At 34.9% G+C, this 24,087-nt stretch overlaps 2 protein-coding genes and 1 pseudogene across 4 annotated transcripts in view; 1 reads left to right on the plus strand and 2 right to left on the minus strand.

Annotated features, from left to right (window-relative positions):
- Positions 1-24,087, minus strand: part of LOC136782968 (general transcription and DNA repair factor IIH helicase/translocase subunit XPB-like) — a 588,849-nt pseudogene that overhangs the window by 445,591 nt on the left and 119,171 nt on the right.
- Positions 1-24,087, plus strand: part of LOC136783034 (ER membrane protein complex subunit 2-like) — a 62,386-nt gene that overhangs the window by 18,148 nt on the left and 20,151 nt on the right. The gene's annotated exons all lie outside the window — the stretch shown is intronic.
- LOC136782941 (uncharacterized) lies at positions 2,682-3,705 on the minus strand. The gene is made up of 4 exons (XM_066742721.1): positions 3,523-3,705; positions 3,286-3,458; positions 2,956-3,212; positions 2,682-2,884 (listed from the first exon to the last, which is right to left on the minus strand). The coding sequence occupies exons 1-4, from the start codon at positions 3,703-3,705 to the stop codon at positions 2,682-2,684; spliced, it is 816 nt and encodes a 271-aa protein (XP_066598818.1).

Raw genomic sequence — 24,087 nt, forward strand, 5'->3', positions numbered from 1 at the left:
TATTAATTGACCAATAATCAAAGGAAAATTTCTTATCAAATTTAACATTTCAGAAGAACTCATAGATAAACACTTTTTCTTAATATGACTTAAATCTATTTCAGGAGGTTTATTTCGTTTATCATGGTAGCTGTAATGATGTCCCATAATACGTGTATTTAATTCTTCTAACGAAAAGAGCTTTATTTCGAAAATAAAATAATGCAAAATTTTTCCGATATCATACTGGCATATACCCTCTAAAAGATCATGCATCACATCAACAGATACATTTTTTGTAACGTGAAAGTTAGTTAATTCGTGGAATATACATGACTCTTTAATGCCTGTACTACTCGGATTGTTAAGATTTACTCCTGAGTGATAATTAATTGGATCTCTTAATTGACAGAAACGCTCATCATAAATATAATTAATCTTATTGTATGGTGTTAAGCAATATCTACATGGATAATTTGCACGAAAACTCTCATTAAATCCTAAAATACTATGGACACCTAGATTATCGCCCAAAATTAAAGCTAATTCAAAATATATTTTCTTTTTACCATTCGCAGTAGATATTACTATACCATCCGTTTCTAAGTATTGAATTTCATCAATTACTTTTGCAAATATAGTCTTGTTTGTTAGCATCCTTCTGTCCAATGTATTAAAAAGCGTAAATAAAAAAATATTTTCTAGTTTAGATTGTAATTCAGGAGGTAAACAAGGTATATTCATGTAAACAGCTCCGCACTTTGCTAACCCACTGTGACTTCCTAATGGATTATTAGTCTCATAATCATCGAAATATAAGAAAATCGGCAACACAGTTTTATTTTCAAAACGAGTCATTTGGTTTCTCCAGTATGATCCTTGTAGGAAATTTGAGACTATCGCAGACTCATTCTTTAACATATTCATATAATTTATTGTACTACAATAGATGTCAGGAAGCTCAAAAAATTTAGTTAATACAAGTCGAATGCTTATAAAACTAGATAGAATAGGAACGTGAACAAGCGTCTGTATACCCTTTACTTCTTTATAGTCATCTCTTTGACTAAGTAAAACCGTTTCAGGTAACACTAAGTGTCCTGAATTTTGTAAATATTTAAAACGCAAGTATTCCGTTTCCAAATTTTTAAAAGGATTTGATAACCTTTTAAATAAATTCAGAATTTCTGTAATAATATTAGGATTACAATTTGCTAATTTTAATGCATTAATTACTTTGTTTTTTAAAATATTAACAGTGCTTCCTGACATCAAATTTGTTACATTATTAACTATAAATTGTACTCGTTTTCTTGGTAGATCATTCAAACTATACAAACTACTTATGAAATGCATTGATTCTGACTCAAGCAAGCTGGAAATTGTATCAAAATCAACGGGATCTGCTGATAACACATTTAAAGGCTGTGAATTAAATTCAAAAGTATCTTGTAGCTCATTATCAGAGTCAGTATCTGATTCATAAAGTAGATTGTATTCTATATTAGATGAGTTGAGGTTATTATTACTAGCAACTCGTATTTCTAAATTCTCTTCTATTAAATGATTAGAAGTATCAATGGCACGCGTTAATACACCGTCACTATGACTTTTATTTAAATGTTTCTTGAACGAGTCATATGATGAATATTTTCTTGTACAAGAAGACTCATTACACTTATACTTTGATAACAATGGATGAATTAATCTGAAGTGTTTTAATAAATCTTTGTTCTTTGTGCATATGTATTGGCAAACAAAACAAGAAGGCATTTTAGTGAGTCATTTTAATGCAGGCATGATTTCCCCAATTAATGTATTAATATTAGAACCAAACCTATCTCCTATATTAGTTATATCATAAACTAATTTTTGAATAAACAGCCATATATGAAATGCTGATGATGGATAGAGACAATCAAGAGCATAAAATATTTTAAATGTTAAATCTAATGCTGCTATTGGTGATTCACATGAGTATCGAACGTATGGCTCTATACTTGCTAGAACATAAACTGTTTCAATACGAGCAATAGGACCAACAAATATCATTAATGGTTGATATGAAAGATGCTCTTTTTCAAGCTCCTTTTGTTTTTCACTAATTATACTTTGTATGTCTGCTGCAGTCTATGCAAAATAAATAGTGTTAATGAGATTATATGTAATTGAATTAACATTATGAATTTTCAATAAAATTACCTCTGCATGTAAAATGAATGCTTCTTGAGACTCAATCAGTGAAGGTCTTTTATTTCTTTGTGATACAGAATGTGTAGAATTTGCTGCTCCATTAGAATTAATGTTTAGTTTTCTTTTCTTATAAATATTTTGTTTTAGTTGGGTTGGTTTTAATATGATTGGAAGTATATACAGTATTATAGCATCTTCTTGATCTAATTAAGAATACAAGATAAACCTATCTTCACTGTCATTTAGTATAATAACGAAGGCCTTATTAAATATAGATTGTACGTACAAGTATTATTCAGAGGTAACAAGTCGATCAGTTGCTGGTATTTACCATCTTTTGGTCTCCGTGGTCCTTTTAAAAGGTCTATTAATCTTAGTCGCAGAGTGTCCCATTTACTGTATAATGAACATTCTTTACCTGGATGTAATTTTTCAAAATCTAATAGCATCTGGAATAGCATTGAATTATATTCTTAATAATGTGTACAGTAAAAGAAGATAAAAGTACATCAAACTATATTAAGCTTATTTACCAAAATACTTCCTGATTCCTGCGTAAGACATTGATATCTTTTAAAGTAATCGTAAACTGAAACTTGTTCAACTATCAATTCCTGTCTTCGTTCATTAAATGTGTCCTTCCAATATTCCATTACCTGATTCCATGGCGCTATATGATTTCTCAACCATATTAATATTTCCTTTTTGTAACCTACAATAATAAATAATATTACCTTGATATTTCACTAATCAATAACGTTTAATGTATTTTAGTGAGCATACTATTTGTAGCTGGTTCAGCTGTTTGTTGCTCTATAAATGATGACAAGTTATCAACAGATTTCGAATCTTTTTGTTTCAATAAACCTTCTTTTTTCAGTAATGATTTAGTATAATTATAGTGGTCCCACAACTTTCCACAAGTCAACATTCTACACTCTTTAGTTTTTTGATATGGAATATAATAAGTGGATGCAGTTTCATTAGGAAAAATGTCTTCTATTTGTTTTGCACACTCTTTAAACCACTCTGCTGTAATTCTATAATACATCATTTTTAATATCATTTCCTAACTATTATAAAAATGTACATAGCTTTTGAAAATATACACACTTGAATTCTTTAAGTATTCCTTTGTCTAGGTCATTGAAAGCAGAGTCCTTCTTGGATAAGATTATTTTATGCACTAATAAATTTCTTAGTCTTGGTGTCAAAAACCCAGTTTTTTCGTATACTGTTATTATTGTTTGTCCTTCACTATCACTTAGGAGTAAACTTTTTAAGTCCTAGTTTATAAAAAATTCAATAACTTAACTTGAAAAATGATGTCTTCCAGCAATTATTACTTACAAAAGATTTATTATTGTTTTCATTAACAGTAAGAGAATCCAAATTTTGCACATTTGACACCAGCATCGATGACGAATTTGCATCATTTTCACCTGAACCCGTTATTAAATTCGCTAAAATATACGAAGCAGATGAGCTTCCTCCATCTCTTTCGTTATTAATATAATCAAAGCCAGTGGCCATTTTATTCTGTTTAAGGTTACTTAAACGCTTCTTTCATACTTAGAAAAAAGGTGCACAAATATTCATACACATTTCAAGCGTATACACTATACAATGTTCAACTCGAGAGAATCAGAAAATAAGTATGTTTACTCGTTTTTATGATCAAAATATATGAACTGTAAACTGCTGGTTACACACTACCATGGTCTATCGTCACTTCAAATGATATCGAACACAAAATAAAACGGAACCAGAAGAAAGGGGAAGTACATAACACACAGTTGGCTACATAAATTCTGCATCAGGCAAAGGGAAATTGGAGTTAGAGGGGCGAGTGTTAGCTAAAGAATTACCGTGTGTACTGTAAAGTTCTAAAGAATTCTTATATTATTACTAGGATTTTACGGTACAGACAATAATTCCGTAGCTAACCCTCGCTTCTCCAACTCCTATTTCCCCCCGCTTAATGTAAGATATATGCACCTAAAGTATTATGTTTTTTATTATTATTGTTTTAAAATAGAGCTGTAGCTCCTTCTGCCTCTGCAATAAGCAGTCAACTAAACAATTGAAGACTGAATAACTGAAATACGATTCTCAGCCCGCAGCATAACACTTAGTACTATTTTAATTTAGTAGAAAATTAAATACGATATAGTAATATTTGCTACCTTATAACACTGAATACTATAATGTTGCAAAAATTACCATACAAATATAGTATTATTTATTCTTTCAGAATAGGAATAAGTGTAAAATTGGGATATAGTATTAGTTACTATTCTAAATTTTGAATATTTTACTATAATTATAGTAAAATAAACTATATATATGGTAAAATTTACTATCAATTTACGAATATGTACTATAGGGCTATAACAGTTTTTAAAAATAGTAATTATCACAAGAAAAATATAGTACATTTTACTAAATATTTATACATTTTACTAAATATTGATATGTTTTACTAAATATTTATACATTTTACTATATGGATAGGAAAAATTAACAAATAAATAGTAATTTGTACTATACAATAAAATTTATTTTTCTCCGTGTTTATATATGTAATCTGTTCGATCTGCCATTCGTTCATCTGCTTTCTGCATTTTGCTAACACAATCTGTAATTTTGAAAACACATACTATAATAATAATATTGATAAACACATTTAATATGAAAACTGAGTAAATAAAAATCAGATATTGAAAAATGTTATTTAACTTTTAATTTGTTCTTTAAGATGCATTGAAACTAACCCAAATAATCTGCGTATTAAGGGTTATAGACTATACCACAACTATTTTCCTTGTTTTGGCATCATTTTGTTACCAATTATTTTATTAATTGGAATGTGATGAGCGTTTATAAACGCATGGTTTTCTATTAGTAACTCTATTTCCTGTAACCTATAAAACAAAGAAACCACAAAGTACCATTGCTCAAATATTTAAATATTTGTTCTAACAAACAATACTTATCTAATTAATTTCTGGATCACTGCCATATATTGATGCATCCAAATTTTAACTATGAATTCACGTGGAAAACTCACGTGCGAATCATACTAACAAAACAAACACTTCGATGGATACTACATATACGTCGCGCCTGCGTTGCGGCCATATTGGAATCAGTTTCACACCTATAGCACCAACACATTCGAAAGAGCAAAAGTAAAGGACAGAAGATAACGCTTAAACGTGTAAGAGTGAGAGGTCCGATGGAGACACCAAAATCTTGGTCGGGAAGAGAAGAAACGCTAAATGAAATGATTTGAGCTATTAGTGGAACGTAATCGTGAGATCTCAGCATTGCGTGAACCGATTTAAACGTTTGCGGTCTCATTCGAAAGCTTATATTAACATTATATAACAAAAGTTTCATCAAAATTTTCATTAAATGAACCGATCGGAATATATATCCATCGGAAAAATCGTGAGTCCAAACTTGGTGTAAAAGTAGGTAGTGTCGCGCGGCTCTTTAAATTACTTGCCGCGTAACACTATCGTGTTACTTGATATGGATTTATTGTTTGGCATGGTATTTTTGTTTTTAACTTCATGGCTTTTAAGCAACGCGTTTCCCCATCGCTTGAAAAACCTTCTACCACAATTCCATTAGCTGTCAAAATTTCAATAATGTAATTCCATCGACGTAAAACATCATTACATGTAAAACGATTATTACTTTCAAAAATTGCCAAGCAAAATACTGGAGCTTTGTCAGTCAGTGGTTGAGGCATATATACATATGCATTATTACAAATTTGTTCAGTACTAAAGGCGTTTTCAATATCTTTAACAGAATTTATAATAAATTGATCTAGGTTTAGAAAACCTGTTTCATTATTGCTCTTACCAACAAATCCGACCATTTTGCTCATCTTTGGATCATAACGGACTTTTTTTAATATAGCCGTTTGATCCTCAGAAATAAATACTCAGAAAGTATAATTTCTTTTCATTAAAAATTCCTTTAATTCTGTTACTCTTACTATTCCTTCTTTAATACTATGGCAATTTGTGTCCAAACACTGATTCAGGGTTGTTATCGATGGTAATGCGTTCTTCAGGTTTTCGTATAGCAATCTCCCACCAACTATAAAAATGTATAAACTGAATAGTTTTAAAGGCTCAGAAAATCTTTTTGTATAAGCGCTTTGTTTAAAATTTTTGTTTGCGCAGTTTCTTTTAAAAGTGCTAGAAAACCAGAAACTCCTAAGTCCTTGTTATTCTTTGCCAAATAACTGCTTAAATCTTCAGTTAAATGATTATTCAATTTTTCTTTATTTTCAATCGTTTTAGTGATATTATTAATTAAAGTCTGTTATTTTATACTGTTTACTATCAAAAAGTTCGAAACCTATTAATTTTCATTCCTGGCGAGAAATATGTTTTTTCCTTATTAGAGGGATTGAGCCATTCGCAGAAATACCTGCCTCTTCGGTAGCTCCGCGATTAGAAAAAAAAACAAGTTGGAACAGGCTTCTTCATTTTGAGATGTTGACAAAACAGCATCTTTAATACAACTGCCTACAGATATATTATTTTCGGCATTTACAAATGAACTCGTGGATGTAGTACTCGAAATAGGTATAGTTGTATCAGTATGTGTACTCGGATCAATGTATCTGTCAATATTTGTATTTTCTTCAACGTTTTTAAACGCACATGTTAATGAAGCTTCATTGGTTTGTTCAAGGGTTTGTTGTACGCTGGAAGTAGATACAATCTCTAAAATACGCGTATTTAAACCTGCATTCAAAGATTCTTTCTCTGATTCAATCCTAGTTACATATGACAGCAAATTATTAGGAAGTTTTGTCAGCACATATTTGGAAGATTTTGTCGCTTTCCACTTTTCACTATTTACATCTTTTTTGAAATGCGATTTAAAATGCTTATTAAAATTGGACAATACCCATTTTCTTCCATATTTTGAATTTTTTACAGAATAATTAGACGACGTGAATGAACATAAGTAACATTTTATTTTCGCACTGTAATTTGTTAAATTAACCGTGACTTCGAGATTTTCTATTTTTTGAAAGATTTCATCGCATTGGTTTTTCGGTAATTCGTTATTACAGAAATTTTTTAAATATTTTTTTGTTACACTCATCACGTATTCTTTTGCATTTTGATTTGAAGCTTCGTTATCATCAGATTCATTTTCATTTATTTTTCTCTTAACTACTTTTTGCTTTCTACTTTCTAACGCCGTTTCTTTATATTGTTTTAATTTTTGTAACGTTATTCCCGTCAGTGTGAGGGGCCACTCACACTACGGGTTTTCCCATTACCTTCGCCCGTCCTTATTTATCGGTATCAGGGCGCCAGTTGGTCAGTTGGGTGGCCAACAAACCTACGTTATCATTGGAGTCTTTCGACTCCTTCTCTATGCATCTTATACGGCCCTGCGGCCATGCATTTGGACGGTAGCGGTAGCCAGAGTCGCTCAGTATGCTAGGTCGTGGAGAAAGGGGAGGGTTCCTTGCGGAAGTCCGAGCCTTGCAGACCTATCTGCTGAGGGGCATACATTTATCCCTCACCACCCACACACAGGTGGTGGTAAGGAGTGCGGGAACATGCGGTATCATTGCCAAGCATAGAGTTTGCCAGGAACGGACCACCACGGAGGCAATGTTCGCGGCCCGTCCAGCCATAGCGCAAGCCTATGGAATTACGGAGGGCACCGGGACACGTTCCAACAGGCTAGCTACGCCTCTACACAACCCGCTATGCATTGGCCGGTATCCAGTCGTGACGTACGTGCAGGCTGGCCTATAGCACACGCCTCACGTACGCGAACCGACCCATGGCTGTCTGAGTGCCGCGTCACGCGCTTACCAGCACGCACGGACACATCAGCACAGTCCCATGGTCGCGTTCCGACTGCCTGCTATGGCAGTCTGCGCACGACATTCGCGCAGCCTGCTTGAAGCGCGTAACCAGCGTTCAAGCCAGACTCGATGTTCTATCTCCCCTCCTCGTGGGGACTTATAGACACGTTCATTCTTCTTAGGATTCCCCGAGGCCGCTTCTCCTTATCTCAGGTTGCTTGGGTTGTTTGGCATGGCCCTGCCTTACTTCTCAGGGCAACCTGGACATCGTTTACTGGAGCGCCGGTCTTTTCATCCGGGCCTCTGCCTGTCAACGAGGTCTATCCTTGACGTTAACTATAATCCACTCGTGAGCCTATCTCACAAGTCGATAACGTAGGGATTAATAATATCCATTGTTTGGTAGCTTTCATGTTCTCTATTCGGTATCTCGTATACGTAACGGGGAACTTCGTTACATTTTGTATCAAGTAGCTTTATGCAATTATCTTTTACATAATAAATAAGCTTTATGTGTCCTTCCGATAATTTAAATATACTAGGATTTTTAGCGTATATTCCATAAAACTTGTTATATTCTTCTATTTCTATAAGTTGTGGGAGGTCAGATCTTGCAAAATTTTCAAGGACTGAAATATCAGACCCGTCAAATTTGGAAAGCAATATTAAATTATCAAATCCATTATATATTAACAGTCGTCTGAAATATTCTGGCAAAACCACTTCTAAATCGCTTAATAGCTTATCAAGTTCTTCCATAGTACTACAATTTTAATAAAACCTATTAGAAATGTATAATCAAAAACTTTCTTAGAAAACAGAGATCCATTACCTTTTTAACCCTTAAGCTACTGGCTTTAATTAGGCCACGTGAAACTGTAGAATTATTCAAATAAATCATTACATATGTATATTAGAGTAATTCAGAAAAAGGCAAACAAAAAAGTTTTTTTACTGCACATTTTTTTTATATTTTATGCATTAAAATAGAATTTTTCACCAAGCTTGACCTCTGTAACTCAATTTTAAAAGGTGGCGCGATTCATTTCATTATAATTTTTTTATTGTATAATGTCTTTTTCGTCATAACCTATCATGAAGTTACACTATTCACACAAAATCAATACCATATTATTTCTTTTAAGCATTTAACCGCATTATAATAATTATTTAGCTATTAATAATGTAACGATTTCGAGGAAATTCATAATAGAACGGTATGGGCTATTATGCTGTCTAGCCTTGGCACTCTATTTTGGCTCCTTAACTGTCTTCGCCACCGCTAGGCGGCCATTCGCTGAACACTACTCACAATACTCACTAACGTCATCTCATAACTGAAGGATCATCCAAAAATAAAACTTATTCGAAAGGCATTTCATGATAAGTTATGACGAAAAAGATATTACAGTAAAAAATCATAATGAAATAAATTACGCCACCTTTTAAAATTGAATTACAGAGGTCAAATTTGGTGAAAAATTCTATATTTTAAAACATAAAATATAAAAAAAAATGTGCATTAAAAAATTTTTTTTTTTCGGCTTTTTTTTAATCACCCTAATGTATATATATTGTAAGGAATAATAAGTATTATTATTAGAAATTAGCATACAGAAAATCAGTAACCATGTATATAAATGTAAAAGAAAACATTAGGAGTCACCTCGCCAGTAAGGCTACAAAGCGTCGCGAACGGCGAGTCAGTCGTTGACGAAGCGTTCCTCCTGGATGATCTTATGTATCTTAATAATAAAGTGAGGCAGACTGTCTGCAGTCAAAGGGCGATCACGCATTTCTTTTAACCATCCTCCACGTTGCGGAAAACGGGAACTTGTTTGGTGGCCGGATCTACCTGGTCCGGGCGTATTTTACAACTCAGAAGTGGGATAGGAAACCGCCTGAGAGGGAGAACAATTATGTTTTATGTTTGAATATTGAAAGTACCGAGACAATATTCGAATATACGCTGTTATCGGCCACGAAGCGTAAGTTGTGATTTTTGGTGAGCGCTTGGTGGTTTTGTGAGGTGTTTTTTTATTAGCGGACGATGCTTTTATCGAAGTTATCAGTTTTTCAATTGAAACAACTAGCGCGATTGGCGAACCTCCCGACTACGGGAGTAAAAATTGAGCTAGTGACGAGGCTTATGGATGTCTACCCAGAAGGACAGATTACTGAAGACACGATGAGCAGACTGGATGGCATGACTGCTACGTTAGAGAAGGTGCTACCCAATGAAACAGTTATCGCTGAGAACGATAATTCGAATCTGCCTGATTTAGCAGGAGAATCTATTTCAACACGTGAAATCATTCTATTAAGAAAGGAACTAGAATTAGCTCAAAGGGAGATTAGTATCATTCGTCGTGAAAACGAACTTTTAAGAGGGCCGCCCCAAAGTTCCAGCTCTAACGGTCGTTTGAATATAAACATCAAATCTGTTAGCGAACTTGCAAGTGACTTTGATGGATCGGACGAATCATTTCTAAGATGGGAAACACAAATTCAGCTAATTCGTTCTACCTATGAACTGGACGATAGTCATTTGAAAATCCTAATCAGCTCCAAATTGAAAGGTCAGGCACTGGCCTGGTTTCACTCGAAGCCGGACTTTATTACCATGAATATCGACGATCTACTTATTGAATTGAAGCGAATGTTCGACCAACGAGTAAAAAAACTTTCAGCACGTAAGGCGTTTGAAGCTAGGGTATGGAAGAGTAATGAAACATTTAGCCAATATTACCATGACAAAATCATCCTGTCCCACAAAGCCTCAATTCCAGAAGAGGAGCAGTTAGATTATATAATCGAGGGAATCCCTGATATGCAGCTCCAAAACCAGGCGAAGATGCAGTCATTTGATTGCCCATCCTCCTTGTTGAACGCTTTCAGCAAAATTAATATAAGACCTGCATGGAAGAGCAAAACTGCAGCTAATCACTCTACAACCAGTACAACCTTGAATCAAGCACCTGCGATGAAGTCGGCGACTGGAGGAGACAAATCTAGTATTCCGAGACGGTGCTACAATTGTTACTCAGAGGGACATTTATCAGCTTCCTGCCCCAAGCCGAAGAGGGAAAGAGGTTCATGCTACGGTTGTGGTTCCACGAGTCATATTCTTAAGGACTGTCCAAGCAAGGAGAAGGTAGGCAGGGTTGACCATTCTACAACCACTGCCCTAATCGAACCTCCACGAGGACAACCATCGAGCGAGACGAGAGAGGAAGCAGTGGCAGAAGCTCAACAAAGAAGGCATCCATTGATAGCGGCAACTCGCGAGTATTGTGTATTGCTCACGGATGTTGAAGAGACAAACTATTTCGTAGAAGCCTTAATTGACTCGGGCAGCGCTATTAATATCATGCGAGAATCTATTTATTTAACTTATTTTGACGGTTATAGTCTGGAAAAATCGAATAACAATACACTTTACGGCGGGGTTAATAAATCTCCATTAGTCGTTTTCGGTTTTATCACACCGAAGATAAAGTTTAAGATGGTAAATACATGCGCTTTTCCCATTAGGTTCGCAATTGTGCCAGACTCCACTATGACATACGATTGCTTGTTGGGTAGAGAGTTTTTAACGCAACCAGAGTTTACCGTTGTTCTGGGTAAATCAGTCGAACTGAAACTTAGCGATTCTATTAATAAAACCAACGACGAATTCGAAAATGAAATATTACAAATTGATGTGTTTGATAAGACTGATATTTTGAACGACTTACGTGGGAAATTAAACTCATTCGTTCCTTTTGATGATCGAGAACAGCTCATGAGCCTATTGAAAACTTATGTACACTCCACCGTGGAACTAGCTACAGTCGAGTATGAGTTTAAAATTACTTTGCAAACCGGTAGCAAGCCATTCTATTTCACACCAAGAAGGCTACCGTGGTTTGAACGGGGAGTAGTGAAAGAAATAATTGAGTACCTGTTAAGGCGAGATATTATAAGACCGAGCAACTCCGATTACTGTAGCCCAATCGTTTTGGTCAAAAAGAAAAATAAGGGCACGTATCGTCTTTGTGTGGATTATCGACAATTAAACAAACTGACTATCAAAGACAGATATCCACTGCCTTTGATAGAGGATCAAATAGATCGTCTGATTGGTACCTCGGTTTTTACAAGTCTGGACCTAAAAGACGGGTTCCATCATATTCCGGTTAATGAAGAATCTATTAAATTCACCTCCTTCGTCACGCTCGATGGACAATTTGAGTACACCAGAATGCCATTCGGTCTCGCAAATGCACCGGCGGCCTTTCAGCGCTACATACACCTTATTTTTAAACCGTTACTTGATTCGGGGGAAAGATCTTAATCTACTTAGATGACATCCTTATCGCTACTTCTACGATAGATGAAAATTTAAAGATTTTAGCCGAAGTCTTAGATCTGTTGGCGAAATTTCGGTTAGAGTTAAATTTTGCTAAATGTCAGTTCCTGCAGAGTCGAATGGAATATTTAGGTTACACAATATCGTCGAACGGTATCACCCCGAACAGAACAAATGTGGAAGTGATACAGAACTTTCCTCAACCAAGAACGGTTCGACAGTTACAAGCGTTCCTAGGCTTAACCAGCTATTTTCGTAAATTTGTTCTCAATTACGCGCTGATAGCTAGGCCGCTCCACGATTTAACCAGAAAAAATGCTCAATTCACGTTTGGTGAGGCGAAACTAAAGTCTTTCGAGACATTGAGAGATAGATTGATAGATGCACCAGTCCTTTCGTTTTATAATCCGAAAGCTTACACTGAACTGCATACTGATGCTAGCGCTTACGGTTACGGTGCAATCATTATGCAGCGTCAAAAAGATAATTACATGCATCCTGTCATGTTATTTAGTAAAAGGATCACAGATTACGAAAGTCGTTATCACTCTTACGAGTTAGAAACAATGGCAATCGTTTACGCTATTGAACGCTTTCGAATTTACCTGCAGGGGATACGTTTCGTGGTTGCAACAGATTGCAACGCTGTTAAACTCACGTTCGAAAAAAAAAATGTTAATCGGCGTATAAGCCGATGGTGTCTAGCGCTTCAAAACTATGAATTTAGTCTGGAACACCGTCCGTGTGAAAAAATGCGTCATGTAGATGCCCTCAGTAGAAAAGTTCTTATCGTGGAGCCTCTCTCCTTTGACCAAATTCTTGTTTACAAGCAATTACGGGATTCGGTCATACAAAAAATCCATAAAGAACTAGAAACTCAGGAAAGCGACAGGTTTGAGCTTCGTAATGGCATCATTTACAAGAAGCATGGAAATGCTTTGCTGTTTTGTCTTCCCGATTCTATGACGCGTACGGTGGTTCAGACTTGCTATGACGATGTTGGTCATGTCGGGCTAGAGAAAACAGTAAGACTCATAACCAAAACATATTGGTTCCCTGGAATGCGCACACAGGTCAAGGAGCATATAGATAATTGCATTAAATGTATAACCTATAATGTGCCATCGGGTAAACCGGAAGGAACCATGCAAATCTATGAAAAGGGCACGCGACCTTTCGAGACAGTACACATGGATCATTATGGACCTTTGGATAGGACAAAGGGAGGGAACAAATATATTCTCGTGCTGATTGATGCGTTTTCGAAATTCGTAATTCTCTACCCAGTGAAATCAACTGCGACTAAAGAAGTTATCGTATGTTTGCGAAACTATTTCCTTCATTTTGGAATTACTAAGCGGATCGTCTCAGATAGGGGCAGTTGTTTTACGTCATCCGAGCTAGCTAGTTTTTTGGCAGATTTAGAGATAGGACACGTCAAAACTGCTACTGCGTCGCCTCAAAGCAACGGACAAGTGGAACGTGTAAATCGATCTTTAAGGGCAATCCTAGCTAAAATAGTAGTGGGCGGAAAATGGGATCAATCCCTAATTCGCGTTCAGTTTGTGATGAATAATACACATCATAGCTTCATCAATACCACCCCAAGTTTCCTCTTGTTTGGAAATGAGCAGTTCGGATTTTCGGATGGTGAACTAAGGGACTATCTTTTTGATCTCAATAACGCATCGAACGACCGTGAAAAGTTGAGAGCAGTTGCAATCGAAGCAAATAAGAAAAATCAGGAATACAATAAAAGTAGATTCGATGAACGACACAAAAGGGCGCACGAATATAAAGTCGGAGAATATGTAATGATCAAAAGTGTTCATACGACTTCCGGAATTAGGCAAAAATTATTGCCCAAATTTAAAGGACCTTATACTATAAGTAAAGTTCTAGATAAAGAGCGTTATGTCGTTAAAGACATAGATGGGTTCCAATTGAATCTTCAATTATTTTCCAGCATTTTTAGCCCAGAGCGCATGCGATTATGGATCAGTTGTTCTGACTAATCTGACGCAATGTGAATTGACTTGTAAATAATTTATTTTAAGACGAACATGTATGCTTGTGTAATGTTACGTGCGATATAAAATAAGCGATTCAATGGTCGAGACGACCATCGGTCAGGCTGGCCGACATTGTAAGGAATAATAAGTATTATTATTAGGAATTAGCATACAGAAAATCAGTAACCATGTATATAAATGTAAAAGAAAATATTAGGAGTCACCTCGCCAGTAAGGCTACAAAGCGTCGCGAACGGCGAGTTAGTTGTTGACGAAGCGTTCCTCATGGATGATCTTATGTATCTTAATAATAAAGTGAGGCAGACTGTCTGCAGTCAAAGGGCGATCACGCATTTCTTTTAACCATCCTCCGCGTTGCGGAAAACGGGAACATGTTTGGTGGCCGGATCTACCTGGTCCGGGCGTATTTTACAATATCAATATTGATGAACATGAAACTTTGTTTTACAAGGAAAATTATCAATGGTCAAAGGGTTAAATGATATTTTATGGAGAGGTCGAACACGTATCACACTTTCATTCTCGAGATTAGATATTTACTATATCTATACACTTACCTTATATTCTGTACACTATCTTTGAAAGAATGTATTTAATTATTACTTAAACGGCTGCAATGTGAGGACTATACGGTATAAGAGGTAATACTGGTTAACGGGATCCCTCAAGCCCTCTGTAGCCAATATTACGGAACGAAAAACGAGGGAGAATTGTCCAGCGCTATTTTTCAACCGATTTCAATGTTTTTGGGCTTGTTGGAATCATTAGGACTCGCACTTTGTTATAAGTTAAGCCGTATTTTCCAAAAAACGTAAAAAAAATAAAATTGTTTAAAAATTCGCATTAATATTATTTAAACGCAAAACAAATCGAAAAATTGGGCTTCTTTATGACGAGGTGCCAGACCTAACGATTCCAACAAGCCCAAAAACATTGAAATCGGTTGATAAATAGAGCCGTACCATTGTCCCGCGTTTCTGAGGTGGACGAAAACCAAAAATTTTTAGGAAGGATGCTAGGCTTCCACCCCTCTCGCGGCTCACGCTAACGTGTTCCCCCACTCCAGCATCGAAACTTACTGCGAAGCTTTCCTCATATTTACGCTATTCCCCTATCTGTAGCTATACACATATAAATACCGCTAAAATAATGTTGAGAACATTTCATTTCACCGATATAATGAAATTGCTGAAAATGCAATTATCATTTTGAAATAAAACTGTAGAAAAGGAGATTTCGTAATGCTTGAAATTTAGGGCATACGGCGAAACGCGGGACAATGGTACAGTCGTATTTTTCAACAGAATTTGATGAGACTAGTAATAATTAAAGCCATTCTTCATGTAGATTGTCCTATAGAGCTCGCATTTTCGATAAAGCTTATAGTTTTCCAGTTATGAACGATTGAAGATGGACGTGCGCAACAGCTGATCTACGCGAGAGAAGAAATATGTATTTGTGCGCCGTGCAACTTCAAACGTTCATAGCTGAAAAACTATAAGCTTGATCGAAAATGCGAGCTCTTTAGGACAATCTACATGAAGAATGGCTTTAATTATTACTAGTCTCATCAAATTCTGTTGAAAAATACGACTGTACCATTATCCCGCGTTTCGACGTATGCCCTAAATTTCAAGCATTACGAAATCTCCTTTTCTACAGTTTTATTTCAAAATGATAATTGCATTTTCAGCAATTTCATTATATCGGTGAAATGAAATGTTCTCAACATTATTTTAGCGGTATTTATATGTGTATAGCTACAGATAGGGGAATAGCGTAAATATGAGGAAAGCTTCGCAGTAAGTTTCGATGCTGGAGTGGGGGAACACGTTAGCGTGAGCCGCGAGAGGGGTGGAAGCCTAGCTTTCTTCCTAAAAATTTTTGCTTTTCGTCCACCTCAAAAACGCGGGACAATGGTACGGCTCTATTTCTCAACCGATTTCAATGTTTTTGGGCTTGTTAGAATCGTTAGGTCTGGCACCTCGTCATAAAGAAGCCCTATTTTTCGATTTGTTTTGCGTTTAAATAATATTAATGCGAATTTTTAAACAAAATTATTTTTTTACGTTTTTTGGAAAATACGACTTTATTTATGACAAAGTGCGAGTCCTAACGATTCCAACAAGCCCAAAAACATTGAAATCGGTTGAAAAATAGCGCTGGACAATTCTCCCTCGTTTTTCGATCCGTAATATTGGCTACAAGGGCTTGAGGGATCCCGTTAAGGTTATAAGACCAACGCAGCACGAAGAAAACGTGTGAACTGTAGATTGCAGTCTCCTCCGCTATGAGTGGTAACGGAAAAACAACTATAAGAATAAATTAATCGCACAAACTGGGCGTTGCTATGAAGGTGTTGCAGTCGCAATAAACATACTGCTGAAAGTACTGCTACTGTACTGCCAAATATCAATACGTACTGCCTAGTATTGCTAGTATTTTTCATGCATTACTATATTGCCATAGATTTTACAGTAATACTCTTATTACCAAAAGAATTCTAATGTATTACCAAAAAAATGTACAGGTATTTCCAACAGCGGTTAACCCCTCGCCAAGTCCATTAGTCCGCAAAACTTATTACATCTGGCTAAACCTAAGCCTAAAACTCGCATTACGAAAGCAAATCGATAATTAACATCGTATGCGCCAAACTGTATTCTTTCACTGGATGGTATATAAAATTAGGCTGTTTACACTTTTCACAAATCAGTTTAATATTGAAACCAAGACCTTCTTTTTTTGCATGATTGGAAAGCAACTTTTCCATCACACGTTACACATTTCACTAAAGTAGAAATTGTTGAATATACTACCACAAAATCTATTATTCTATAGTACTTTTGAATGTCTTCTTCTAACTCTATAGCACGACTATTTTTAATTTTTTTTTATGAAGAGCTATTAGCTTGCACTTTATCCCTTTTATGTTTTTGAGGCGGAACTATTTTTTTTGGATCGATGTAACCGATCGCAACTTTTTTACGATTGTCTCTGCTAATTTTTCGCGGCATTTTAAATAAAATAACTATGGGAACAACATAATTTTAATTGAAACACAGTTCAAAAGACACAGGAATATATCGAATATGAACGTAAATGAATTCAAAATTTGACCGTTATTTGTCACTGCTCAGCACGGAATATAGTTAGGTCAACTGATATCCTTGAACCTTCAAAGGTAAATTTAAGGAATTGAAATAAAACAATAGCGTATCAGATAAGCGCGCCTGATACGCGCGCCGCACAACTGTCGAGCAAATACACGAAACCGAGTTAGATCAACGCACAATTAATGCTGTATGTCTCCGTCATTTTAGCTATGGTTGAACTGAAAATTTCATACAACATACTTGAAATGTTGTACTTTCAAATAAAAGAATAATGAGAGAAAAAAAAATTTAAACCTTACCCCCCTCCCCCTTAATAATAAGGGTTTAATGTGTTTAAAATTAAATTTTCGTTAAAAAATAATTAAACTGAACGAAGACACAGGCATTTTCTCTGAATATGTTTTGCATAACGCGCTCTGCGGTATGCAGTAGAACTTGAATCCTAAAAAAAACAAGCTTCACTTGTAAAAAAACGACGGCAAGTACATAAGTCGTATCTAGCATGATTAATATATAATAATATAAAATATTTTAATTAAAAAAAATAGTGAAATGCAAATGTTAGGCAAGTATAAATTTTTACCATGGCGAAAATTGAAATTTGGAAAAAAGTAAATAGCAATACAAAAATTACTTGCCGGGCCCGTTCTATGCATTCGTATTAAATAGCCACATTTATAACTTACGAGAAGCAACGCTTATATAGCAAGATAACGACTTACACATGGATATTACGGGCCCGGCAAGTAATTTTTGTATTGCTATTTACTTTTTTCCAAATTTCAATTTTCGCCATGGTAAAAATTTATACTTGCCTAACATTTGCATTTCACTATTTTTTTTAATTAAAATATTTTATATTACTATATATTAATCATGCTAGATACGACTTATGTACTTGCCGTCCTTTTTTTACAAGCGAAGCTTGTTTTTTGTGGGATCTTATAACGTTTTGTAAGAATATAGGAATTAAAATTAAAAAATTGTTTTAACTAATTCAATCTTACACAAAACATTTTCCAATGTTGTGATCGTTCCATAATGTAACGCTTCAATTCGAGATATTAATTTATTAATCTAATAAATAAAATACAAAATACTACAATGATGAGTTCTTATCATAATTACACTTTTAGATGCATTTAACATAGGATTCAATGACTGTTTGAATTATATTTTCAACATCTTATAACCAAAATCACCTTAAGGCCTTTCGCTTTCAAAAATTTATTTCTAAATTTACCTTTAAATCCACCTTTTTCTTAATTGATGCTCTGACTATCACCTTTGCATTATGGCTCTTTTCCTGATAAACTAGTGACATTTATATATTCTTTTCATTAATATAAACTGTAAAATATATACTAGTTAATGCAATGGAAGCCTATGATTTTTAGGTATACTGCTTTCAGTTTCCTGAAGTTACACATCGTATGCTCTATTACATGTGAAATATTGAAATCCTGAATTCCTTTTATATTTACACATCTACATGATTTTATTATAATTTTCATCAACTATGTGATTTCTAATTCCAAAGTTGTATGCCCAAAATCACCTGCAAGTTTTTCCCTTTCAAGGATTTTCTTATGAATTGACTCATTTTTCCACCTTTTTCTTAGCTGTCACTCTCAATATCAACTTTGCATTATGGCACTTTCTCCAGCACATTAATGCCATTTATATTTTCCTTTCATTAATATAAACTAGGAAATACACCAACTCTTGCAATGGATGCCTCTCTTCTTTAGAAATATAGTTTTCAGCTTCCTAAATTTATTCACTGTATGCCCCATCACATTTTAAATATTGCAATCATGAATTCTTTTCATATTTACAGATCTACATGATTTTGTTATAATTTTCATCAAGTATGTGATTTTTAATTCCAAAATTGTATACCCAAAATCATCAACAAGCCCTTCACTTTTAAGGATTTGCTTAGAAATTCATCCCTTTTTCTTAACTGTTACTCCTAATATCAGCTATGAATCAGGGCTCTTTTTCAAGCAATATAGTGCCATTTGTATTTTCTTTTCATCAATATAAACTAGAAAATACACAAATTAATGCAATGGAAGCCTCTATTTTAGATATACTGCTTTCATTTTCCCAAATTTATTCACTGTATGTTCTATCCTTATAACATTTCCTGTGCCAGAGTCCTCAGATGTTCGTTTCGCTAATTTCTATACACTGTTGAAACTGGTCGTATTTCTGGTGCTGCAAAGTGGAGTAGAAAGCATTAATTTTTGGACTGAGTTTCAATTGAGAATAAACGTGCATTTTTTCATCCATACCAATGACCAGTATACTGCTTTTGGCCTATATAGAATACTAGCATATAGATAACAGAGGAAAACTATCAACAGTTATTAACTCAATTTTACAGAATTTCATCCTATGAATCTCATCCTTAAATTATGGCTGAGCAATGGATGACGTTTTTCTGAATATTGGCTTATTCTTACCTTGCCAATCTTTCAATGCTTTCATCTCTTTGCCTGTGTCAAGTTCCAGAATGCAGGAGTGAAAGCCTAAGTTTTGATTCAACTCCGATAGTCAATATGTGAGCCAACCTTCTTCCTTGGATTTTTAATTCAATTGTACCAAATGTATTTAAGTCAAAGCACAAGTATTACTATTTGCTATAATACACTTGCACAGTAACTATAAAATACTAAATGATAACACTATGAGTAAGCCTGAAATCAAATTCATCGTGTAAGAATTTCAATTCTTCAAAGAAAATAAATATTTGAAGGAACATGAAACATCTCAGTTACTTACCAGTATTTGATGTTCCCCCATCTCCATTTTCTTTATTGCTAAGTGACCTAAATTCCTTGAGACTAAAGATCTGTAATATTTGGGTGTCTTTGCATCTTTTGTAAACATCTATTATCGTATAATTAGCTTAAATCCAAACACTAGTCAACTTGTACTCAACGTAAATGAAGGTTCATCGGAATGCTTCTTATTTTCCAAACAAGCATTACTATAATTTAGTCTGAAATATTTGTTCGCATATATGATATAACCTATCGAACAATTGATATTCATATCAGTTTAAAAAAAGAAAAAGTTAAACAAATTTTATTAATGATTTCCACACCTGGCAGTCGAGCATAAGATTATTAAATACCTTAACAATTTCTTTCAATTAATATCCTCCTGATAATGACCAATGCACATTAATGTTGAAAGTATACTTCTCATTGGCACAGAGTTATAAATTGCGACATGAATTCCTGCCACTGTGGGGAAGGTACAATTTTAACAAGAATCAGTGTAAAGGCACACAGACTTTACTTATAAAGAGCACCAGGCTCATAAACCTTATATATGAGCCAGTCTGAGGCTTGCCGGCTTGAGACTTTTCAAGGACGTGGCATGCTGTGATATTAAAGTGGATTCTTTTGGAAATTTACTAGTACACAATAATAATAATTATATTCTATAACTGCTCTGTCTATCAATTTTACAAGTATACTAGTTAAGATAATTATACAATTGTATATGGGATTTCTCCCCAAAATCTACCGTTAACTTAACACGACAAGAGCAATGAGATGATAATCATTTACAAGAAAATATTTATATATACATAAGAAATAAAAGAATGAAAATTAGATAATATTGAGGAGTTGGATCAATCGTATGACTCTCAGTCCAGGCATGAACAAGTCCAACTGGACAAAAGACCCCTTTCCAAGTTTATCCAACGCTAGCCCTCCAAGAACCTAATTACTTGTTGCACTATTCCTGTAGGAAATATAAGGCACAAGCAAAGAGGTAACACCAGGTCAAGTAAGGCGTAGCCAAGTCCATCAATATCTAAATCACTACCAGAAAAGTTGAGTGGCTAGGGTTGTCCAACGGAGTCTCTAAATCTCCTGTTTTAATGTGCTTATGCACCAAATTCATTAACCTTATGTTAACCACAATATAATTCAACGTCTAGCCAGAATATACTTGATTAAAAATAAAACTATGTACAGGTATATAAGTAAAGTAGAAAAATAAAAGTATATAGATACATATATATTTGGCATTAAAGCCTAATTCCTGTCATCGTACAGGCTATGGAATTTATAATCCAACTCATTTCAATAATAGCTTATTTTTCTTATTGGACATACTAGACTATATGAGTGCAAAGGAAAAAACTCTGTATCTATCTCCTGTAATTGGAGTTGGATTCAATAGTACTCCCTATGTAGACCTGCTACACCCCACCAAGCCTGGAGCCACCAAGTTAGTCACAAAGGAGTATTAATAATTAAACGTTGAGTCCTAATATCTGTCCTCAACGCTTACCTTCATGCAATAAACAGTGTAACAAAATTCAAGCCTGGCATGCACAGCAGTGTCAATTTTAGGTTAGGAATAGTGGAATGGAGTTGAAGTCCCAATGAACCTCCTGACAGTTTCCAATCTCCTGTCTAACCTCCTTCCTTCCTTCTTAGTATATTAAATCCTGGTCCGTGGTCCACTTACATGGGTCTCCGAACCTGATTACAGCTCTCCTCGGATTTTCCACAAAAATACGTCCTGCCTTGATGACTGGTAAAAGCGGTGTGCAGCGGTGTGTCTGCGCCTTAGTTTTCGGTCGGCCACGCGATCACGGCAGCTGTGCGCGAGGCACAGCGCCGCCACCCGGGATCGAGCGAAACCTTGTTTGCGCGCGGTGTTTAGAAATCAAAAATAATTCATGTAGCAAGGCAAAAGAATCCGCCTTGTTACAAAATATTAATCTTATTTAATCCAGTCAGCTCTATCCTCATCAATGAAAATGAAAATGTTCTGTCTTAATTTAATCTGAAAAAGAAATACCACAAAGTACCACAAAGTATACTACATCCTGTATTGTAAAATATAATGTTATACTTATCTAATTCGCGAGTCCTTCAGTCACTGTTAATTGAATTATTTGTGATTGTAGAAATTTAACAGATGCAATATCGCAACACGATGAATAACCTCATTGCATTAAATAAAAATGACCTCACATTACAATTTACATAGTTCAATATAGTCACCGAATTAATTATCGATTATATCGATTTTAATTGACAGTTCACAACCATATATAGTTTGGTCGTTGAGTATATTATGTTGGAAGCGTTGTGAAAATGACGTCATTTTTCTTAGCGACCAACTTCAGCCCGAGACATACACTCTGGCTGGAGAAGAAGAAGAAGATTATGAAGGACAATTTTATTTTCGATATATATATATAGCTAATAGAGTATGAGATCTCTGGATTGCGTGAACCGATTTTGATGTTCTTAGGCGCAAATGAAAGCTTTTTCAAAACCATTTTAAAAAAAGCTTTACTTAAATAATGGCAATGGATTATTCGCTGAAAAAAATCGATTTGAAAATTGGGACGCCCCAACTAGCTGTATAAGAGAGTAGTGCCTCGACGGCGGTATAGGCATGACTTTTTCTACTTTTATGTACTTGCCGTCGAGACACTACCGTGTCTCTTGATACGTTTTAATGTAGAAAAAATATACCTTCTTAATTTATATGAGTATATCCTGGGAAGTACGTAGGGGATTTTGAAGATATTAATTTTTGTGTAATTGGTGACTCTTTAAAAAAAAGTGCGAATTTTTGCCTGAAAAAACGGGCACTAATTCCTTAATAAATAATGTTCAAATTAACTTATCGAAATTCTCCTATGTACTTCTCTGGGGAATGTTATTTTATAGATACCGTCAAAATTTTTAGTGATTAGGATGAAAATTGCTCCACTTATGCTGCGTGCCGTTTTAAATAATCGTATTTTTTTGTAGAAAAACGGCTTTAAAGTTTTGAATAGAGTTATGGAAGGCATAAAACAAAAAAATTTAATATAAAATATTTTCTACTATTAGTCTGCTATGCCTCGACCATAAAGTTGTTCTTCCCGGTTTATAAAATCTTCTTCATTTTCTTTTCTTAACGGGATCTCTCACGTTTGCTTTACCGACACTACAAGTCAATAAACAATTAGTTTAATAAAATTCAAATGCAATGCAAATTGAACAAACGGGAAACTTTAGGACAAAGTGCCAGTCCTAACGACTCAAACGAGCCTAAAAACACTCGAATTGGATGAGAAATAACGCTGCACCACTGTCCCGCGTTCTTCAATTTGAAATAACCAGAAGTGACCTCTCTTCAAGATCGCGGGATAACGGAACAGAGTTATTTCTCATCCGATTTGAGTGTTTTTAAGCTCGTTTGATTCGTTGGGACTGTCACTTTGTCCTAAAGACGCCCATTTGTTTAATTTGCATCGCGTTTAAATTTTATTAAACTAATTATTTATTGACTTTTGCAGTCGGTAAAGCAGGCGTGAACGAAGCTGAAGCTAGCGGCCGATGCGGGCATTTTTGTCAACACTATACACATTCAATGTTATGCACCGTGTAAGTAGAAAACGTGTATTCTCGCTAGCGCGCCGTATGTAGTCAGACACAATCTACGTGTCCCTGCACGATGCGAGTAACTAAATAAAACTCTACACTATCTACATCAAACACTTGATAAAAAAAAAAATGC

The sequence above is a fragment of the Prorops nasuta genome, unplaced genomic scaffold (assembly GCF_024137725.1).
Source record: "Prorops nasuta isolate Cenicafe-Biocafe unplaced genomic scaffold, Cenicafe_Pnas_1.2 PNAS00031, whole genome shotgun sequence".
Taxonomy (NCBI): Eukaryota; Metazoa; Arthropoda; class Insecta; order Hymenoptera; family Bethylidae; genus Prorops; species Prorops nasuta.

Excerpts from the sequence above, each read along its gene's own strand:
- LOC136782941 (XM_066742721.1), bottom strand. The coding sequence starts at position 3,705 with ATGGCCACTGGCTTTGATTATATTAATAACGAAAGAGATGGAGGAAGC. Across the intron at positions 3,459-3,522 it reads AAAACAATAATAAATCTTTT|GACTTAAAAAGTTTACTCCT; the intron begins GTAAGTAATAAT and ends TTTATAAACTAG. Across the intron at positions 3,213-3,285 it reads GGAATACTTAAAGAATTCAA|AATTACAGCAGAGTGGTTTA; the intron begins GTGTGTATATTT and ends GATGTATTATAG.